Genomic DNA, 20,973 nt, shown 5'->3' on the forward strand with positions numbered 1-20,973 from the left:
TGTTGGGTTTTAGAGACATATGTATCAGTTTATGGGGCATGAGAATAGGACGTGTGTTTGGATATAACAAATTTTTTTGACCACACTTCGTTATTATTGTACAAATATTTGTTTTCTGGAAATTAGAACTGAATTTTGAAATAGTTTTGAAACAAATATTTGCGCTTAACACACAAAATCAAATATGTAGGCTAATGATGTCTTCAGTTAAGGGCGTACAACATCGTTTCCCTATCCAAGAAAGTAAAGGAGTAAAGAGTAAAAGTAAAGTAAAGAGAAAGTAAAGAGGCCGAATGGAGGAGGCTTATTCTTTATCCTCACGCTGCAGATGCTCTGTTTAACTGTTTTCTCGCTACTGAAGCATTCAGTTTTTCCACTTACAAAGTCCACGTTGTAAATAGCAATGTAAATAGGGAATGGAAGATAAGATTCTGATTGGTTTGATGCGCTTTATGCTCAAAACACTTCCATAACTCATTAATAGAATAAGCACAACCCTGTTATACCATGCGCCAGGGCGTACAGCATACTTTTCCATCTTTAAAATAGCAAAAGTGGATTCGCACAAGCCCTTAATGCATTTGCACACTGCGCTTTAGACGTTGCGGCTGAATTGTTATAATAGAGCCCAAGTATTTTTTTCTACTTGCCCCATTAAAATAAAAAAAAGGTTTTCTTTGCCACATATTTTAAATTATGAGTCAATCTGAATCTTTAAACACATTCTGAAGACACAAAATACTAATATATATATATTTTTGGCAAAATGGGTGAATTTTAACCTCCTAGGGCTAAGTGGCCACAGCACATTTTAGCTTTTAAGTGGCTATTTAAAATACTTTAAATGTTTTATATTAAGTTTCAGACATACAGTGTCACACTGCAACTGTTTTGCAGCATCTGAGATGTCCCAAACACTATATTTAACTTTCCAAAATGGGCAAAAAATGTTGTTTTTACTCTCTGATAGTCAAAACATGTTCAAAAAAAATTATATGTTATATATGCATTAAAAACAGTCAGGAAAAAGTGTTTTATGTAAATTTAGACCCTGAGTTTGGGAATAAAGGATAATTTCTATCCTATGAGTCTGAGAGAATAAAATCATCACTTTCTGATAAACGTGTCAAATATCCACATGAAAAAGTGAATTTGCTGAGAGAAGCCAATCTGGGCCTTTTTTCTCATAATAAGTAGATGGAGAAAAAGAGGAAACACTGTTCTGGGAGGTAATAATACCAAAATAATTTGATGATGGATTTTGGTATTTTCCCTGTAGGCACAGGACGTCAAGATATCATCATATTGACGTTGTACCCCAATGTCATGGGGAAGCTGGATGTTGTTTGGAAATAACGTCAGAACCCAACGTCAATTTCCAACGTCCAACCTAAAATTAACCAATTATTAACATCTGATCATGTTACACCTTGACGTTGTGTGGACATCACCACAATGGTGCCTTTTAGACGTTGGATTTTGGTCACTTTCCAACACAATTTAAAATCAATCAAATATCAACATAATTTGGCGTTGTTATTGGACGTCAAAATAACGTTGTCCTTAGACGTTGGCTAGACATTGAATTTTAGTCACCTGACATCATGACCTATATCTAACCAAATATGATGTTGTGTGCCTGCTGGGGTCTAATGACCAAAACAACAATTTCTATGTTGTACAATGTGGTTGGTCTGTTGATTTGTCTATTAATGTCACCTCATCGTGCCTAATGCCTAGTTCAGACTGCAAGATTTTAGCTCCAATTTAGACTCGCCGATAGGTTTTGAGAAATCGCCAACAAATTCCATGAAATCACAGGTATATCGGTGCTCGTGCACGTGAGTGGCAATCACACAGTATGAACTATGAAAGACGCGACCTGAGAGAATTAATGATGAGTCGCCGATGCCTGTAAGATATTTGGTGTGCTAAATATCTGGAGCTGTCGGCGATTCAAATCATGCCGTGTGAAATGAGTTTTGACTGAAAATAATATCGGCGATCGCCTACAGCCAATGAGAGAGCAGCATTCACTTGTGTGTGTGTACCTGCTGGCCAGCGGGAGGTTGGGGGAGAAGTTAAAAGCGCTCATTTACGGTTTATTTGGACCCAAGAAATGGATGAAAAACTAGTGGAGGTTTGACAGGAGCACCCATGTCTGTTTGATGTTTCATACAGAAAGTTAAAAAAGAAAGTTGAGGAAAAATTGCTAATTACCTTCAAACCCAGGTGAGCAAATACGTACATTTTCTACCCTATTAAAGGCTTCTTTCTCATTATGTAGTTAATAACAAAAGACATACTGCGTGTTTTTGGCTGTAAGAGGTAGTTTGGACAAAGTTGTCGTCGATTCTTCCTATTGTAAAGTCATGCAGTGTGAAACCCCCTGTTGCCGATCCATCTTGCAGTGTAAACAAAGCAGCGACAAAACGCTAGCCCAGATAGTCATGCAGTGTAAAAACATCTCTGACACGACTACTTTGAAAATCCTGCAGTCTGAATCATGCACATCCTGGAATTTATTCACCAAATGTGTTTCCATGATTGTTTATGTGCCTTTTTATTTCTAATCGGATAAGAAGTTGATAAATCTTGGGAGTTTTAGTGCAAATTTTCTAAATGTATGCATAATTTGACATTTCCGTTAAGCATTTTTCATGCGCTAGTCCAAAATCTGCATTAAAAATATGTGGATAGAAACACGGCTATGTATAGATCATCAGAATCTGTGAAAAAGGAGCTGGATTTCATCCACCACAATTGCAGTAAATGTGATTTAACAGTGCATAATTCATCACCACACATATTCCAAATAAAGATAAAAAAGGGTCATTTTGGCTTCACTTAAGCTACATTTTGTCCTCATTAAACCTGTTTTAGTTACAAACAAGTCATGTTAATGAAAGCGAAATGAGTTTGTGTTGATATTTTAAAGAAGGAGGAAGTTTACCCGTTGAATGTTCGTTGATAATTCTTACCTCAGGCAGACAACAGCGATGACTATCATGGCAAGGATGACCACAAATCCTGCTGAAGCAGAGCCCACAATGAGAGGCAGCAGATCCTGTACGGAGCGCTCTGGGTCATCTGTCGGATGAATTTAGAATATTTAGGAAAAAAAAAAGGCAAAACATGCAAGGCTTCGGTTCATATGAGCAGTTTCAGACGTAACTGTTGACACGCTGTAGGAGTATAGAGCTATAAAATGAATATGGATGGCAAAGCTCAGATCATACAGACTTGGAAGAATCTGATGTGAAATGACTCACATATATATTGAAATCTTTGACAGACGAAACATTTCTGAAGTGTTTTTCTCAGGAGAGAAATCGGAGAGGCAGGAGATTTACTCTAAGCAGCCTAGGAGAAACACCTTCGATATTACTCTTAAAATAATATGGTTGATGGTTTCGTAAATGACTTCTAAAGGGGTCACGAGATACAATTACACGTTTTCCTTTGTATTTTTTAGCAAAGTATTTTAAACTGTATATTCAAGCTGTAGGCGGCACGGTGGCTCAGTGGTTAGCACTGTTGCCTCACAGCAAAAGGTTGTTGGTTTGAGTCCCGGCTGGGCCAGTTGGCATTTCTCTGTGTTGTCTACATGTTTTCCCTGCTTTCTCGTGGGTTTCTGGTTTGACCCACAGTCCAAAGACATGTGGTATTGGTGAATTGGATGAACTAAATTAGTCGTAGTGTATGAGTGTGTGTGTGAATGTGAGAGTATATGGGTGCTAGTACTGGGTTGCTGCTGGAAGCGCATCCACTGAGTAAAACATATGCTGGAATAGTTGGCGGTTCATTCGGCTGTGGTGACCCCTGATAAATGGCACACTATTAAACATTTAGATTTAGCAAAATAGTTTCTGGCCTTTATACAAAGTTTTATGAAGTAAAACAACAAATTAAAGTGTTCCTGAATAAATACACTGACTTTGTTCTGATAGCTGAGGTGCCTTTTTTGTGTGTCATGCCAATATCAATGTCAGTTGTATTTATATAGCACTATTAAACACAACAAAAGGTTGACCAATGTGCTGCACAATACAAATTACAAAGAGAAAGATGTAAAATTATAGCTAAAACAAATAATTCTCACTGATAAAATGCCAAATCAAAAGTAGATTTAAAAACAGACAGAGATGATTTAGATAGAATACAGAGCGGCAGAGCATTCCAAAATCTAGGACTAGCTACTGCAAAAGCTTGGGCACCCTTGTATTTCAGACTCGATTTAGGTATGCCTTATATTCTCTGATTTGATGACCGAAGACACCGACCAGGAGTGCGCTTCCCAAACAACAACATAACTTACAGATGAACTATCATAGTACAGTGCATTGTTTTGGAAAAGAACAATGTAGTGATAAATGTTTCCCAAATCCATAGTTTTTCGGTCGCAGATCCATCGTTTGAACTACTTTAGTTATAACGTAAAATGTCCATAATGGACAGGGTGGAGTAACAACTTCCTTAGTGTTGTGATGAGTCAGAAGGCATTGAATCCATTTGCAAGCTTTATTAAGAGCACACATACAAACAAACACAAAGGGGCAATCCAGGAGACAGAACGTGGGACAGGCAAAAGTTCAAAGGCAGGCAGATATCTTACTGGTCAGAATAACAGGCTGGAGATCAGGGGCAGGCAGATGTCTTTCGTAATCGTAGAACAAGCACAGGGTCAGAAACACAGATCAGTCCGAAGCAGGGAGTATGGAACGCTCAGAAATGACAGCCAGGCAAATCAAGACTTCGCAACGAACCGGAGCGTGAGTGTGGTATATATACACGAGAGCTGATGAGTTGCACCTGGACCGTAATCAGTGCCAGGTAGCAGGGCTTATGGGATTTTGAGTCCGTGAGTCGAATCAGAATTCTGGCGATGGTTCCCTCTGGTGGTGCACAAGAGGGTTGGCATCGCCCTCATTTACAACAGAACCCCCCTCCTGCGAGCGGCTCCTGAAGCGAGAAGGCACCTGACGCCGGGGTCTACCGCGCTGTCGGGGGGCTGGTTTCTCTGGGAACCTTTGATGAAACTCTTCCGTGAGAGTTGGGTCTAGAATATCTCTAGCATTCACCCAGGACCGTTCCTCTGGACCGTACCCTTCCCAGTCCACCAGATATTGGAGGGCGCCACCCCGACGTCGAGAGTCCAGCACTTCTCGAACGAGGTAAGCTTCCTCGCCCTCGATCATGACAGGTGGAGGGGTCCTGGTTTCCGATTCCTCCTCAACCGCCTCCTCTCGTGGACCACCAGCGGGTTTGAGTAATGACATGTGGAAAGTAGGAGAAATACGATAATGATTAGGCAAGGCTAAGCGAAAAGACACTGGAGTAATCTGGCGTACAATTTTGAATGGCCCTACATGCCTGGGACTGAGTTTGCGGCAGGGCAATCTTAGACGAAGATCTCGTGTCGACAACCACACCCACTGCCCCGGTTGATACGTGGGTCCCTGGCGTCGATGACGGTTCGCCTGAATCTCTCTCCTCCTGACTGCCCTCATGAGATGTCTGTGAGCCTGGTTCCAGACATCCTCACTCCGCTGCAGCCAATCCGTGACAGCAGGTAACTCAGTGGGTTCTCCGGACCATGGAAACAGGGGTGGTTGGTAGCCAAGAATACATTTGAATGGCGTAATACCCGTGGCTGGCTTTATTAATGAATTTTGTGCATATTCTGCCCACATCAGATAGCGACTCCAGTCGTGCTGTTGCTGATGACAGTAGGAACGTAGAAATCGAATGACTTCTTGATTCATTTGTTCAGTTTGGCCGTTGGATTGAGGATGGTACCCTGAGGTGAGACTAACATTAATATTTAGATTTTTACAGAGAGCGGACCATACCCGGGAAGTGAATTGGGATCCCCTGTCTGAGACGATATCATCAGGTAAGCCAAACATTCGAAATACATGATTGCACAGGGCTTCTGCGGTTTCAAAGGCAGAGGGCAATTTGGGCAACGGTATTAGGCGACAAGCCTTGGAGAAACGATCAACCACCGTGAGAATGACTGTGTTGTTCTGGGAAACAGGGAGATCCGTAATGAAGTCCACCGCTATATGGGACCAGGGCCGTTGCGGAACCGGTAGCGGTTGTAACAGGCCAGCAGGGGTTTGGTGAGATGCCTTCGTGCTTTGGCAAATTTTACATTTCTGAACATAATTAATTACATCCTTCGTGAGGGACGGCCACCAGAAACGGGCTTTGACTAACTCCAAAGTTGCAGTGATGCCTGGATGCCCCGAACTGGGAGTGTCATGAATATGGGTCAGTAATCTGGTACGTATGTTATTGGGTACAAAAATCAGGTGATTCGGACAGTCTACTGGAGGGTTGTTTTCTCGGTTGGCCTCTTGGATCTCGGTAAGTATGTCCCATTGTACTGGAGCCACTAGTAAGTTCGTAGGAATAATGGTTTCATCACTAATTGGGGTTTTATCCTCTGATAGCCTGGATAGTGCATCTGCCTTACTATTTTTACTCCCTGGTCTATAGGTGACAATGAAGTCGAATCTGGTGAAGAACAAAGCCCAACGAGCTTGTCTGGGATTTAGACGTTTGGCTGAGCGAAGATATTCCAGATTCTTGTGGTCAGTTAATATGGTGAATTGCTGACTAGCCCCCTCCAGCCAGTGTCTCCATTCTTCCAGGGCTAATTTCATTGCCAGTAATTCGCGATTTCCCACATCATAGTTTCGTTCTGCGCTGGTCAATTTACGGGAGAAGAAGGCACATGGATACATTTTGGATGGTTGACCCTGACGTTGAGATAACACAGCACCGACTCCTGTGTTGGATGCATCCACTTCCACAATGAAAGGTAGGTCTGGATTGGGATGACGGAGAATAGGAGCTGTGGTGAATTGAGTCTTCAGATCGCTAAATGCTTGGCGTGCTTCAGAGGACCAGGATAGTTTGTGGGAATTTCGTTTGGTCATGGCTGTTAATGGTGCGGCTATTGAACTAAAGCCTCTGATAAACCGTCTATAGAAGTTGGCAAAACCTAGAAATCGCTGCAACTCCTTGAGATTCTGGGGTAACGGCCATCGTTGAACTGCCTGTACCTTCGTATCATCCATGGTAATCCCTTCTGCACTGATGACGTATCCCAAAAAGGCGATCTGTGTCTGGTGAAATTCACACTTCTCTAATTTGGCGTACAGACGATGTTGAATCATGCGTTGCAACACCATACGTACATGTTCAACATGTTCCTTCATCGTGTTTGAATATATGAGGATGTCGTCGATGTAAATGATGACCCAGCGATCCAGCATATCCCGAAAGACATCGTTCATAAAAGATTGGAACACGGATGGACAGTTTGACAGGCCGAAGGGCATTACCGTGTACTCATAGTGCCCCCTAGTGGTGGAAAACGCGGTCTTCCACTCGTCACCAGCACGGATTCTGACAAGGTTATATGCACTGCGAAGATCAAGCTTGGTATAATATCTAGCCTTTCTTAATTGTTCCAGGGCAGGAGGTACGAGGGGTAATGGATAGCGGAATTTTACGGTGATTTCATTGAGCCCTCGGTAATCAATACAGGGACGTAAACTGCCATCTTTCTTCTTTACAAAGAAGAATCCAGCTGAAGCAGGAGATGTAGAAGGTCGGATGAAACCCTTGGCCAATTCCTCGTCGATATATTCAGACATTGCCTTGTGCTCAGGTTGTGACAGAGGGAATATTCGACCCGTTGGAGGACTTGAACCTGGAATTAACTCAATAGCACAATCACTTGGTCGATGTGGGGGAAGTTGAGTAGCTTTTTGTTTGCTAAAAGCTTCATGTAAGTCATGGTACTCAATGGGGATTAGTTCATCAACGAGTTCAGGTAACACATTGGTGGTTCGTAATGGAATTTTGTGAATGGGCTGGATGCACTGTTTCATGCATGACTCACTCCACTGCAATATCTGTCCGTCCCTCCAGGAGATATGAGGATCATGTCGCCTTAACCAGGGCAGTCCCAACACCAGTGGATGATTAACTGAATCAATAATGTAGAATTGCATTTCTTCAATGTGTAGAACACCAACTTGTAACTGTAGCTTATTCGTAATCATACGGATGCGTCCTTCACCCACAGGACGACCGTCTAGTGCTTCCACTGCAAGACAGGAATCATATGAGCTGAGAGATAGTTCGTGACATAAAGCAAATTTCTTAGATATAAAGTTTCCGGCAGATCCAGAGTCGACAAGAGCCGTAGTATTAATCATTCTCTTATCAAATTTAATAATCACAGGAATCAGTACACTGAAAAGCGCAGGAACATGGGAAGGACTCACCGATTGAACTGGTGTCTGAGGTCGTACGCTGCAGGTGGATTTCCTGTGCCCTGATTGACCGCAGTACAGGCATAGATGATTTTGCAATCGATGCATTCTTTCTTCATGGGTGAGACGGGTGAAACCCAGTTGCATGGGTTCATCAGGGGGCGTGTCACTTGAAACATGGAGCTGTGTGCGAGGATTTCTACGGCTGCGAATCAGATGATCAAGACGGATGGTAAGTTCAATGAGTTCGTTCAATTTCTTTCCTTCGTCACGGCAAGCCAATTCAGATTGTAGATTGGTATTCAGACCCCGTCTGAATAGTGTCTTCAGTGTATCCTCAACCCAGTTAGTTTGAGCGGCGAGAGTGCGAAATGACAGGGCGTATTCTGCAGCTGTGTTACGCCCCTGTGTAAGAGAAAGTAACTGCTCACCGGGGCTTCTCCCATCTGCTGGGTGCTCGAACACTTCCCGAAATTGCTTGAGAAAAGTTTCAAATGTGGGATAGTTACATTCCTCCTCCTTCCATATCGCTGTAGCCCATTCCAGCGCTTTCCCCGTTAACAGGTTGCATACAAAAGCCACCCGACTAGAATCAGTGGGATATAATGCAGGTTGTTGGTTAACAAATAGTTTGCATTGCAATAAGAAGCCTTTGCAGCGAGAAGGTGACCCATCAAACTTTTCAGGAAAAGCTAATCGGGGACTTACGGTAGCCGGAGCATTGGAGACATGCGTTGGTTGAGAAGCTGTCATGGTAGCAGGCGGGGTAACTGCAGGATTCAGATGACGGAGTTGCTGCATAGCTCTCACCAGTTCCTCCGTGAGAGAAGTTAGATGGGTGAGTTGTTGATGATGGGTGGCTAACTGAGTGGCTTGAGTGGAAAGTTCAGTCGAGACTTGTGCTAAAGCTGCTGGATTCTGTAGTGGCGAAGTCTTCTGTTGTGATGAGTCAGAAGGCATTGAATCCATTTGCAAGCTTTATTAAGAGCACACATACAAACAAACACAAAGGGGCAATCCAGGAGACAGAACGTGGGACAGGCAAAAGTTCAAAGGCAGGCAGATATCTTACTGGTCAGAATAACAGGCTGGAGATCAGGGGCAGGCAGATGTCTTTCGTAATCGTAGAACAAGCACAGGGTCAGAAACACAGATCAGTCCGAAGCAGGGAGTATGGAACGCTCAGAAATGACAGCCAGGCAAATCAAGACTTCGCAACGAACCGGAGCGTGAGTGTGGTATATATACACGAGAGCTGATGAGTTGCACCTGGACCGTAATCAGTGCCAGGTAGCAGGGCTTATGGGATTTTGAGTCCGTGAGTCGAATCAGAATTCTGGCGATGGTTCCCTCTGGTGGTGCACAAGAGGGTTGGCATCGCCCTCATTTACAACACTTAGAGAAAACCACCATAATTTTTGCACAAATTTTATTGTTTTTGCACACACACACACATTTAAAAACAATTCTTAATTAATTTTTTTATAAAAAACATGCACTCTTTTTCTATATTAATTGAAATATATGTAAACGGCACATATAGAACCTATATATGTTTCCTTTACAAATATTATTGAGAATATTCCATATTCTATTTTAAATCATAAACAGGTTAACACATACGTTACTCCCATTTATAAATCATATAAATCACTAAAGATTGTAATTTACAGTAGGCTATTTATTAGAAAATGAAAAAAAAATCCAACTTATTATTAATTGTTGTTATTATTGTTGTTATTATTATTATAATTCATTCATTTTCTGTTCAGCTTTGTCCTTTTATTAATCTGGGGTCGCCACAGTGAAATGAACCGCCAATATTATTATTATTATTATTATTTTTTTTTTGTTTATTTATTTTTGATTTTATTTTATTTGTTGTAAAAGTCTACTTTTACAATTTGACACAATCAAACCACTGCAGAACTTTTTTGACCAACTGGCCCATGTCAGTAGGATACATTTCCTAATAAAAAACCTTTCATAAATTAAAAGCATTAACGTATGCTATATATTTTAGTTTTCACAAGCTTTGGAGACCTAACATAATTTCCGCTTTGAAATAATATATTTGACAAATAATTGACTATATCTTTCGTCATGAGCCACGGATGCGTTCAGAACGCAATTGTCAATGTGAAGATCGCTAAAACTGAACTGCAAAAGACTTTCAAAGCAAATTACACCTAAGAGAGATGACTTTAATGTTTTTTTTTTTTAATAATTTCAAGTTTAAATGTTAGAATGTTCTAAATGAATAGGGCATAGGGGGGAACCTGAAAAAGAACACAGCCAGGAACTATGCTTCTAATTACAGCTCTAGAAGTGTAGTTGCAAGCGTACAAATTTGCGATGTAGTTTGCGAATGTTCGTTAGAATGATGGATTTGGGCAACGCCAAATCAACAAACTATGTTTGTGATGACAGACCTTGCGACCTTAGTTGGCTAACGATGGTTTTCAGAAATGCACCCCAGGCTAGCGTTCAGTCAACACATCAGGGGTGCAACCGTTGAAGATTTATATGATTTATATATGAGATTAGAATATGTGTTACATTATAGTTAGTGACTTTATATGGAATATTCTCAATAATATTTGTAAAGGAAACATATGCAGGATCTATATGTGTCGTTTACATATATTTCAATTAATAGACGAGTGCATGTTTTTACCAAAACTAATATTGGATATTTTTAAATGTGTGATCGTGTAAAACAATATAATTTGCACAAAAATTATGGGGGTTTTCTCTAAAGAAGTAGTTACTCTATCTTGTTTAGTGCATCATTATGGACATTTTATGTCATAACTAACATAGTTCAAATGATGAATCTGCGACAGAGAAACTACGGTTTTGGGAAGCACTCGTGTGTACAACATTCTTTTTCAAACGATGCATTGTACTATGACAGTTCAGCCATGAGTTATATCGTTGTTTTGGAAACGCACACCAGGCTGATGTTCAGTCAACAGATCTGACAGATAAGAAGGTGCCAAGCCATTCAGTGATTTAAAAACCAAGAGAAGAATTCAAAGTGACAGGCAACCAGTGAAAAGAGTGTAAGACTGGTGTGATGTGGTCATGTTTTTTGGTTCTGGTAAAAAAAAATGGCAGCAGAATATTAAACTAAGTTGTCTGGCTAATCAAAAAATATATAACGAGTTCCACTAATCCAACCTAGAGGTGATAAAATCATGAATAATTTTTTTTCAAAATGCATGGCTTTGGATGGCTTTATGCAACCTAGGCTCATTCTGAAAATGTAGCCCTGTGTACGTTTCTGGAGACCGCAAAATACCTCCCAGGAGGTATGCATTTTTGCAGTTTTTGTTTTTGTGAATCCGCCTAGGCTGCTGTGTGTGCTTTTTCGCATCTCAAATGTCTCTCGCGAGTGCCATTCGCGACCGCGCTGTTCTCTCGTAAACCCATCTGTCACGATTACCAGCAATCGTATTCCATAAGATCGCTGGATTGCATTTACAATAACTATGGACTACAAATCCGCCCTTTCTGGACTACATTTTCATACATGCACTTCGGTCACACTCACACATGCTTCCTCATCTAGACTGATTACTCGCACCACCTGAGGATTGTCAGAGACTGATTGCACACACTATTTAAGCTACACACTCACTCATTCACTTTGCCGAGTCTTGTTTATCTGTAGATGACATTACAACGCGTTATTCCTGTCTAGTTTTCCTGTGTTTCGACCTCAGCCTTGTTTACCTTTTGTCTCCGTCTGCCGCCTGCCTTCTGACCTCTTGCCTGTTACTTCGATTACGATTCTGGATTGTCTGCATATACCTGTTTGCACCTGTGATGACCGTTGCTTGCCTGACCACTGATTAAACATGCATTTGGATCCAAACCTTAGTTGTATGTGTCACTCCATGGGGTTACACCATTAGAGGCTGCTGTCGACCGACTGAATGATTGACTGGGCAACTGGCCAATCGACCTACCCACCCTCTTCCTTCCCAAAACCCAACCAATTTTACAGATTGACCAGCCTGCCTGCTTGCTTCCCTAAACCCAACCGACGGTTTATAAAAGCAAAAAGAAAGAGAAAAGCCCTCGTCTGATTTTTACCACGTTTTCAGATTTTACCTCATTCTCACGCTGTTGTTCACTCGCTTGTTTCATTTTTTAGATTCTGTTTTTATCTTACCTGATTTCTGAAACCGCTCTTCTCTGGACTTAAACCCAGTCGTCGTCGTAGTCAACTCCTCTCTGCATCTCAAGTGCACAGACGTACTTGACGAGCTAACTGGATAAATTGGTTGCGGCGGGAAAGCCGTCCACACAGAGGTAAGCGGTCAGCCAGTAAGTGCCAAAAGGAATGGCATCATACCGCCCCTCAACGTTCACTTAAAAAATTAAATGCAGCCATACGTACCTCAGGCTACATAATTCGCAATCTCCAGAAACGTTCGCGGGACTACGTTTTCAGAATGAGCCTGTGTTAGCTTTATGGCTTGCAATCAAAACATGTCATTATAATGGAAGTCAATGGGGCAAAAACCACCACTAACAAAACGAAAGGGCAGTAAATTTGCCAAGAGAGCATTGTTGAGTCTCAATGATGAGACTCAAAATCATTAAAACATCCCCAACAGCACACAAGGGTTAAGATCTGAAGACTTCCCTTTCCTATAAGTAGCCTTACATGGTTTGGCCTATTAAAAACGTTGCACACAGTACCAGATGCCAAAAAAGAAAACATCAACATCCTCACCATAAAGACTTGTACTGAAATCCACCGGGTTGCTATACCGTCCATACCCAGCTACCGTCCGAGCTCGAACCTGCACAGAGTACACCGTGCCAGCCTTCAAACCCTCCACTTTGGCAGAAGTGTGCTGAGCTGTGACCGTATGAGAGAAGGACTCTCCCTGAGGAAAACACACACACATATAGTTCCTTTAGCCAAAACAACACTCTCAAGTCATTCAGTGCTTAAAGTGAATGTTAAGCTAACAAGTTTCCACTGCAATTAGCGGATCAAAAGTATCCGAAAAGACAAAAGCAACACCCAAACACCCAAGTAAATCCTACAGGCGAATTAAGCGCCACTCTTTTTAGCATTAGCCATTGGGGTTTGACCGGTAGCCATCTGTTGTTCCATTGTTCTCCACTTTAAGTCGAGCCAGGGTTACTTTGAGCTCACGCCAGTTAAACCCATGCTGGGCGCCTGGTGTAATGTCATCTGGCTCGGGTTCAAGAGTTCTTCAGTCAGGGGGTGATTTAGATGCACAGCAGTTCCTCACCCTCTCCTGGTACTTGATCTCATAATCCAGGATCACGCCATTGGGCTGCTCTGGGGGCAGCCAGGAGAGGCTGAGAGTGCCAGCTGTGGCCCGCATTAAGTGGACGGTGGGGACTGCTGACGGAGCTGGAGGTGTTTGAGAGATGGAGAGAGAAGAGAAAAAAAGGACAAAGTCTATATTAGAATAAGAGCAGATTACGGCAGTGACTTTTCAGTGGTGGGTCGTGATCCACAAATGGGTCTCTAGTCTGTTCTTATTGCGCAGGCAGCAGGGAAATAAAATCCTAAATCGCATGATAGAAACGGAAAGACTGAAATTGGAATTGAAGGGAAATACCCTGCGCTGCCGTGTTTCAGTCTAATTAAAATACAAGTTTGCAAGAGATGATTATTCTGAGTAACGTGCTCAATAAATGAAGTTGTTGTACAACAGATTGAATATTTTTTATCACCCTGCTATTTGATTTTTTTATTCATTCATTTTGAGTTCATACATACTATAATAAGTCATTTAAAAACACTAGAGTGATACAACAGGAACATTTATAAAAGGATAAATTCATTACTTAATTAAGTTAAATTTTTTATTTAGTGGTTCATTTTTCAGTATTTTAATACCTAATTGAAGGAGCGAGAATTTTTTTAAAGGGCACCAATTTTAACCATTTTTCAAAATTTAATATAAATCTTTTGAGTCTCCAGAATGTGTCTGTAACGTTTCAGCTCAACCCCCCCCGTCTGATCATTTATTATATCTTTTTAAATCTGGGAAATTTGTGCTGTGATAACATTGTAGCTGTTTTTTTTTTTTGCCTGTGGCTTTAATGCGAATGAGCTGGCTCTCTCTGCCCACCATTCCCACGTGCATGCCAGAGCCGTCAACTTCACATAGATAAACAGCACAGTGACAGACACGAATGAAGCAGATTTCCCATACTACAGTAAGAACTTTCCCAATTTGCTATATTTGTTGTGGAGTTAATTCAAGCCTTTCTGCAATGATGAGTCACACACTCTGTTGTTATAAAGATCGCTCTTGTGCAAGTGCACACAAACACATCTAACTTTGCACTGTTTTTGCATGGCAAATGTGACAGAATACACTTTAATATCCACTGCTGTATAGATAGCTGCTATGTTAATGTACAAAAGAAATCTGATTTAAGTCCCAAATGGGGATTGAAGCGTCTTCTTTTAGGATTGTACTAACACTATGCGGTTGTGGTGATGAATTACAGAGCAATTTTACTGTCCTTATTACAAACATGCACTGTTTTAAAAATGTTTTAAAGTTGTAAAACTAATTCTCACATCACATTTAATGATGATTGATGATCACAGAGAGCTGAATAGAACCTTTAATCCCAGTCAGTTTGCGCACGTCCTGTCTTGTGGATATGATTATACGCATTGCAAGTCTTGTTATTGCAAGTATGTCAAATGTGTGGGCAGGGAAACCCACATTCGTATGTTACGTTGCGGTGGGTCTCAAAATGGGAGGGGTTTGGACCCTTTTTTATTGTCAGGAAATCTAAAAAAAAGACGCTTATTGTGTTTCTAACACTATACCTACACACAGTTCTGTCCAAACAGCTTTACAAAAGTTGATTTTTATCATAGGTGCCCTTTAAAAATGGGAAAAACTGATAACTGTCATAATTATTAATTATTTGACCTAATGATTATGTCAATAATCAATAATCAGGTTTTCTGCAGGTTTCGCAAAGTTAAATTTAAAGCTTTTTCAAATATTTTTAAGATCAACAAGAATGAAACTTCAGACTTATATAGGGCTAAACGCTAAGGATTTTTTTTTAAATGGCCCAGCAAAAAAAAAAAAAAAAAAGAAACAAATTCTAGTTACTTATTTCTTAACCACATACTTTGAATATTGAGTAAAAACAAACAGACCCCAGTTGTTACCATTCTATTTTTTTTTTCAATATAACTAAAAAACTTTAAAAAATATATATATTTAAATGTATGCACAGCAGACATAAAATTTTTTCGTATAAATATGTTTTTTACTAAACGTTTTATTGAGATACAATGCTTTGTTCAAACTTTTCATACAAAAAGAAAAATTAAAACCCATTTAAAATAGTTCAAGACCAACAAGATGATATTTCAGTTAATTTAGGACTTTTTAAGACCTAAAATTTAGTTTTTGAAATTTAAGAGATTTTAAGACCCCGCTGACAGCCTAAATAATATAGAATCTGATGATCTGAATCTGATAATTTTCATGAAAATGTAAGATCAACTCTGATTTGGTGTAAATGTAATGATAATTACAGATTTTCCTTTAAATTTAACTTTAATATTTCAAAAGCAAATGTGTGATTTTGCTAAACAAACATCTTGTAAAACTTTCTAAAACAAACATATAATATTATTTAGGTTTATTTTTAATTTAATGTTGATGTAATATTGAGTTTTTGTCTATAATTCACACAATTATAAAAAATGTCATTAGATATATTGAAAACTGCTTGAATTACAACAACAACAACAACAACATTGCCAATACCCTCTAAACATTTTAAAGAACTTGACATGTGTTTTAAACAAACCTAACTTTATTATTATAGATTTTTTTAATTCATCACTGACCCAGCATTTTATGAAAGCAATAACCCACTTAAATCTTTTACTTCCTTATTGGAGGGCAATAAGAACAGGATCTAGTGGTTTACTACACTGTGATAAATATCCAAAAACTAGCAGCTCTCTATATTTTGTTATTCACATTTAATTTTTCCCCATTCATTGATGCTTTTAAGTTGCATTATGGGACCATGATCTAGGGCTGCACAATAAATCATTGCAGCATCAATATCGCAATGTAAACATTCGCAATAGTCACATCGCAGGATCTGCAATGCTGAGTCTGTATTGTAATTGATCATTTTGCAAAGGTTTTTTGAGTCATGTGACTGTATGAAGATTTTAAAAGCACTCAGGCATAGAAAATTGTGTCATTTTTACTTTACTAACAATATATTTCATTGATTTGTTTATACAACAAATACTATGCAGTGTTATTTTAAATGTGATTATTCAGTTACTGTGTAGCTGAATACAGTAAGACTCCTCAGCAAGCAATAAAAGCTGAGTATATTCTTTATTGAAATTTTCTATGCTTGCAGATTGTTTATTATATTTTATGGAAAGCCACTGCAGAATAACCCTAATCAATCTAAAATGATGAATTATTTCCAAATAGATATTCAAGGTAAAACTGTATTTATATCGCAATATACAGTTGAAGTCAGAATTATTAGCCCCACTTTGATTTTTTTCTTTTTTTAATATTTCTCAAATTATGTTTAACAGAGCAAGGAAATTTTCACAGTATGTCTGATAATGTTTTTTCTTCTGTGGAAAGTTTTATTTGTTTTATTTCGGCTAGAATAAAAGCAGTTTTTAATTTTTAAAAGACCATTTTAAGGTCAAAATTATTAGCCCCTTTAAGCTATTTTTCCCCCGATACTCTACAGAGCAAAATATCGTTATACAATAACTTGCCTAATTACCCTAACCTGCCTACGTAACCTAGCAGAAATTGGGGAAAAAATAAACAGGGGGCCTAATAATTCAGGGGGGCTAATAATTCTGACTTCAACAGTATATCGCAGAATAAAAAAATATTGTTAGATTTTTCCAATATAATGCAGTCCTACCTTGGTCTTTCTTCCAACAACTTTTAACCATCGAAAGTTCGAAAAAATGTGATGTTTATTAACATTTTTAATAGTTTTAAGTTATATATATTGTCTGGGTTGGTGTTGTATAATATGCTACAAAATCTTGTAATAAACTGCCAGTACATTTTCTGTTATTTTAAAGACTTATTTCTCTATAAATTATTTATTAAATATTATATTATCTCAAAGCTACTAAAATAAAAGTCAATAAAAGTCACTTTGTTAAACTGTAGAGTTGAATTTTCAACATCAAAAGTCGACAGAGCAGAGATCAAGACCCCATAATGCAATTTACAATTGTGAATAAAGGAAAGACACACAAATACAGAAGCGTTAATGAACAGATTTGTCGTACGGTGTAGTTCCTTAGATGATTGAAAATGAGTCTCTCACCTGCTTGATTGGTGGTGATATTGACAGTGGTGTACTGTGGGCTGGACGGGCTCTTGGGGGACACGCCGTTCACAGCCTGAATCTCAAAGCTGTAATGTGTGTGTGCCTGCAGATTCCTCACTGCCGCCTGCCTCTCTGCCAGACCCAGGCGACGCGGCGAGACCTCCACATTGTCATCGCAGCGCGCACAAGAGCCACCATCGTGAAGACACTTTTTACACACCACGTTATACACCACGTCCCCTCGACCGCCCGAATCCCGAGGCTCGGACCACTCGAGGGACACCGAAGTCTCGTTGACGCTGGAGATCACGTTTAATGGAGCTGAGGGAACAGCTAAGGAGAAAATGGATTTTTAGGCAGTGAAAAAAAAAAATGGTGAGCTAAATTAAATGGCTCTGTTCCAGTTCAAAATATTACTTCTGTCATTTTATGGGATAAATTAGGTAGATGTTACTCTTTAAAGTAATTAAACACATATTAACATTTTTTTACTGTTTGGAAGTATGATTGAATAAATCACATACACATTTAATTTAAAATCCCTGATTTCTAAAATAAATAATAAATAAATAAATAAATAAAAAATAAATAAAAGTAAAATAAATAAATAAATAAATAAATAAATAAATAAATAAATAAATAAAAAATAAATAAAAGTAAAATAAATAAATAAATAAATAAATAAATAAATAAATAAATAAATAAATAAATAAATAAATAAATAAATAAAAGTAATTAAATTAAGGAAAGGGAAACTCTTTCCGTCACTGAATTAAAAATAAAAAAGGTTACTGTGACTTTTTACCTCAGAATTTGAACTTGTTTTCTCATAATTTTCTCATTAATATTATGCAATTCTGATTTACTTTGTGATTATCAGAATATATATATATATATATATATATATATATATATATATATATATATATATATATATATATATATATATATATATATATCACAAATTGAGAACCACTTAGGGCCAATCCTAATTCTACCTCTTAGCCCTTCCCCTTACCCCTACCACTCGTTTTGCGAGTTCACGTCAAGCAAAGCCCCAAACGGAATCTGCCCGTGCAAAATTCTGCAGAAATCTGCGGAATTTCTGCAGATTTTTAGCCCATCCTTAATTCTGTTTATTTACTTGAGTAAATGTGTAAATCTGAATTTATTCAGTTTTTATTTAGTAATTGATTACTTTTTATTTCATATATTAAGGTTTTAGTTATGATACTCCGCTGGATACTCCCAAAATAATTCAGCAGAAATCCGCAGATTTTTACCAAAATTCTCAGCAGAAATAGCAAAAAACGTCCGCAGATTCCGTTTGGCTTTAGCTTGAAGGCGTAGGGCTAAAGGAAAAGGGGTGAATAGCCTTTCGAACAAAGATTTTTCAGGACCACACTCGAAACCAAGGGGTAAGAAAATTTCCCAGAATACACCAGCCACAACGGCAGTATTTTTTTGTTATTATTACAAATTTTTACAACAAACAAGCACATGTTTTACTATATTCATAACCGCGTTTGTGCCAACACATACTGACACTCAATGACACTTGAATACCCTGTCAGAATAGTCTAGTGGCTGGGAATGAGCTTTTTACAGTGTCTGCTACAATGTTAGTGTTGTTTTTGGCCACTGTGTAAATGTGCAGTAACGTTATAGCTACGATCTTAATGCCACTTTAGATCGTTATGATAACGATATATATCATCGTTATAATATATGCCTTCAGTGATTTCTTGAAGATAAATACCAAAAAAATAAAGCAACTGGAATAACTACATCAGTCACGATCGTCTGATCTTATATGAAGCAAGAGATCAGGATGACATATGATGAAGTGTGCAGGTGCTGTAGTGCTGTCCAATTTCATTTCACTTGTTTTTTAGGGCCAGGGGAAAAAGTAGAATTGGGATTGGGCTTTAATATCCCTCAAAACACTGAAAACATAATAACAAGTTTGATTAATAAATTAGATGTAATTAAATTAAATCTATAAATTTGGTTCACTGAGACATATTACCAAACATAATCGAAAAACTTGACCCCACTGATCGTCAATGTATAATTTGCACCCTGGTATTATTCCCTTCTGATGTTAGGAATAATTTAGAGTTATGGTTGGGTTTAGCAGTAGGAAATAGGTATGGATTACATTTTCGAACAAAAATGATGTTCCAGGATTAACATAGATGTTAATCCAGGATCGCATCGAACTTGGTAAAATCATGACGTGCTCAAGTTGAAACCCCTTTTTTGATTTGTTTTTAAAGAGTGTACATTTGTCTTGAAGCAATGCGTTCTCCTAATATATTCCACAGTGCATGTTTAGTCAGGAATAAAAAGTACCTCTTTTTAGGTTGTTAGACAGTAATCCAACTCTTATTTCCAAACGAGGAGGTTTTAAAGTCAAAGTCAGTGGTTAAATTATCTAATTATTCCTGCGTATTTGTTCCAAAAAAGGTCTTACTGGGATTTCTAATGCACCCCATAGTTAAGTCGTGAGGGTCAGAAATAACCAATGAATCTTGCTCAGCGAATTGAGGCGATGTGAGCTAATTAAATCCAGAGACTGGATTTTCATCGCACAACTGCCTAAGGAACTGCTTGGGTTATAATTACTGTAAAAGAAAACAATCCCCCTTTTTTGAATACCTTTTTAAATACTCAAATAACATTAAAGTTTCTTGAAAACCTGCAAATGAGAGGCTTTTGCAACCCATTGCATCAATGTGTAAACTCGTGTGATATTTCCAATTAAATCCATGTGTCAAGATTGAGCAGCGCCGAAGCTAACCAGTCTTAATTGCATGCTTTATGAAGCGGTTGGTTTTACGTTGCGATCGTGACCTTTTTAGCAACACGCTTTTCCGTGTCATTAGTTGCCACGTTAATCAGGTTGAATGCACAGAACAGACCTTTTCAACATATAATTCACTTAAAAAGGTGCCACTGATGATCATCACTTACTAGTGCAGGCCGTGTCAGGGAGGTCGCTGTCAGCGCGGTAGTAGCCACTTTGACAAGGGCACACGCTGGATGCCCTAGAGCTGGCTCGGCTGTTGGAAGGGCACGGCATACAAGAACCCTCACCCTGTTTGGACTTAAAGGTCCCTGGAGTGCACGCTAAAAGCCAACAAAGGGAAAAAAATGGAGTGTTACAGTTACATTAAGGCAATTTTTTTTTATTAAATGATAACACTTTAAAATACATGAATGTTAATGTATTTACTATAGGTGGGCATAAATTATTTTTTTAATCTGGATTAATCTCACTGTAATCTTAAAATTA

At 38.8% G+C, this 20,973-nt stretch overlaps 1 protein-coding gene across 5 annotated transcripts in view; it reads right to left on the reverse strand.

Moving 5' to 3' along the window:
* ephb3a (eph receptor B3a) overlaps nt 1-20,973 on the reverse strand; it is a 109,973-nt gene that overhangs the window by 54,314 nt on the left and 34,686 nt on the right. For all 5 annotated transcript variants that reach the window (XR_012384973.1, XR_012384962.1, XM_068222928.2 and 2 more), the window contains exons 5-9: nt 20,652-20,807; nt 17,673-18,008; nt 13,574-13,698; nt 13,042-13,198; nt 2,982-3,090 (exon numbers count right to left, since the gene is read on the reverse strand). Coding sequence is in view for 3 of the 5 variants with exons in the window: in XM_068222928.2 (XP_068079029.1) it covers nt 2,982-3,090; nt 13,042-13,198; nt 13,574-13,698; nt 17,673-18,008; nt 20,652-20,807 (883 nt within the window). In the remaining 2 variants the exon portion in view is untranslated. The remainder of the gene's footprint in view (nt 1-2,981; nt 3,091-13,041; nt 13,199-13,573; nt 13,699-17,672; nt 18,009-20,651; nt 20,808-20,973) is intronic.

Source organism: Danio rerio, chromosome 2, assembly GCF_049306965.1.
Source record: "Danio rerio strain Tuebingen ecotype United States chromosome 2, GRCz12tu, whole genome shotgun sequence".
Taxonomy (NCBI): domain Eukaryota; kingdom Metazoa; phylum Chordata; class Actinopteri; order Cypriniformes; family Danionidae; genus Danio; species Danio rerio.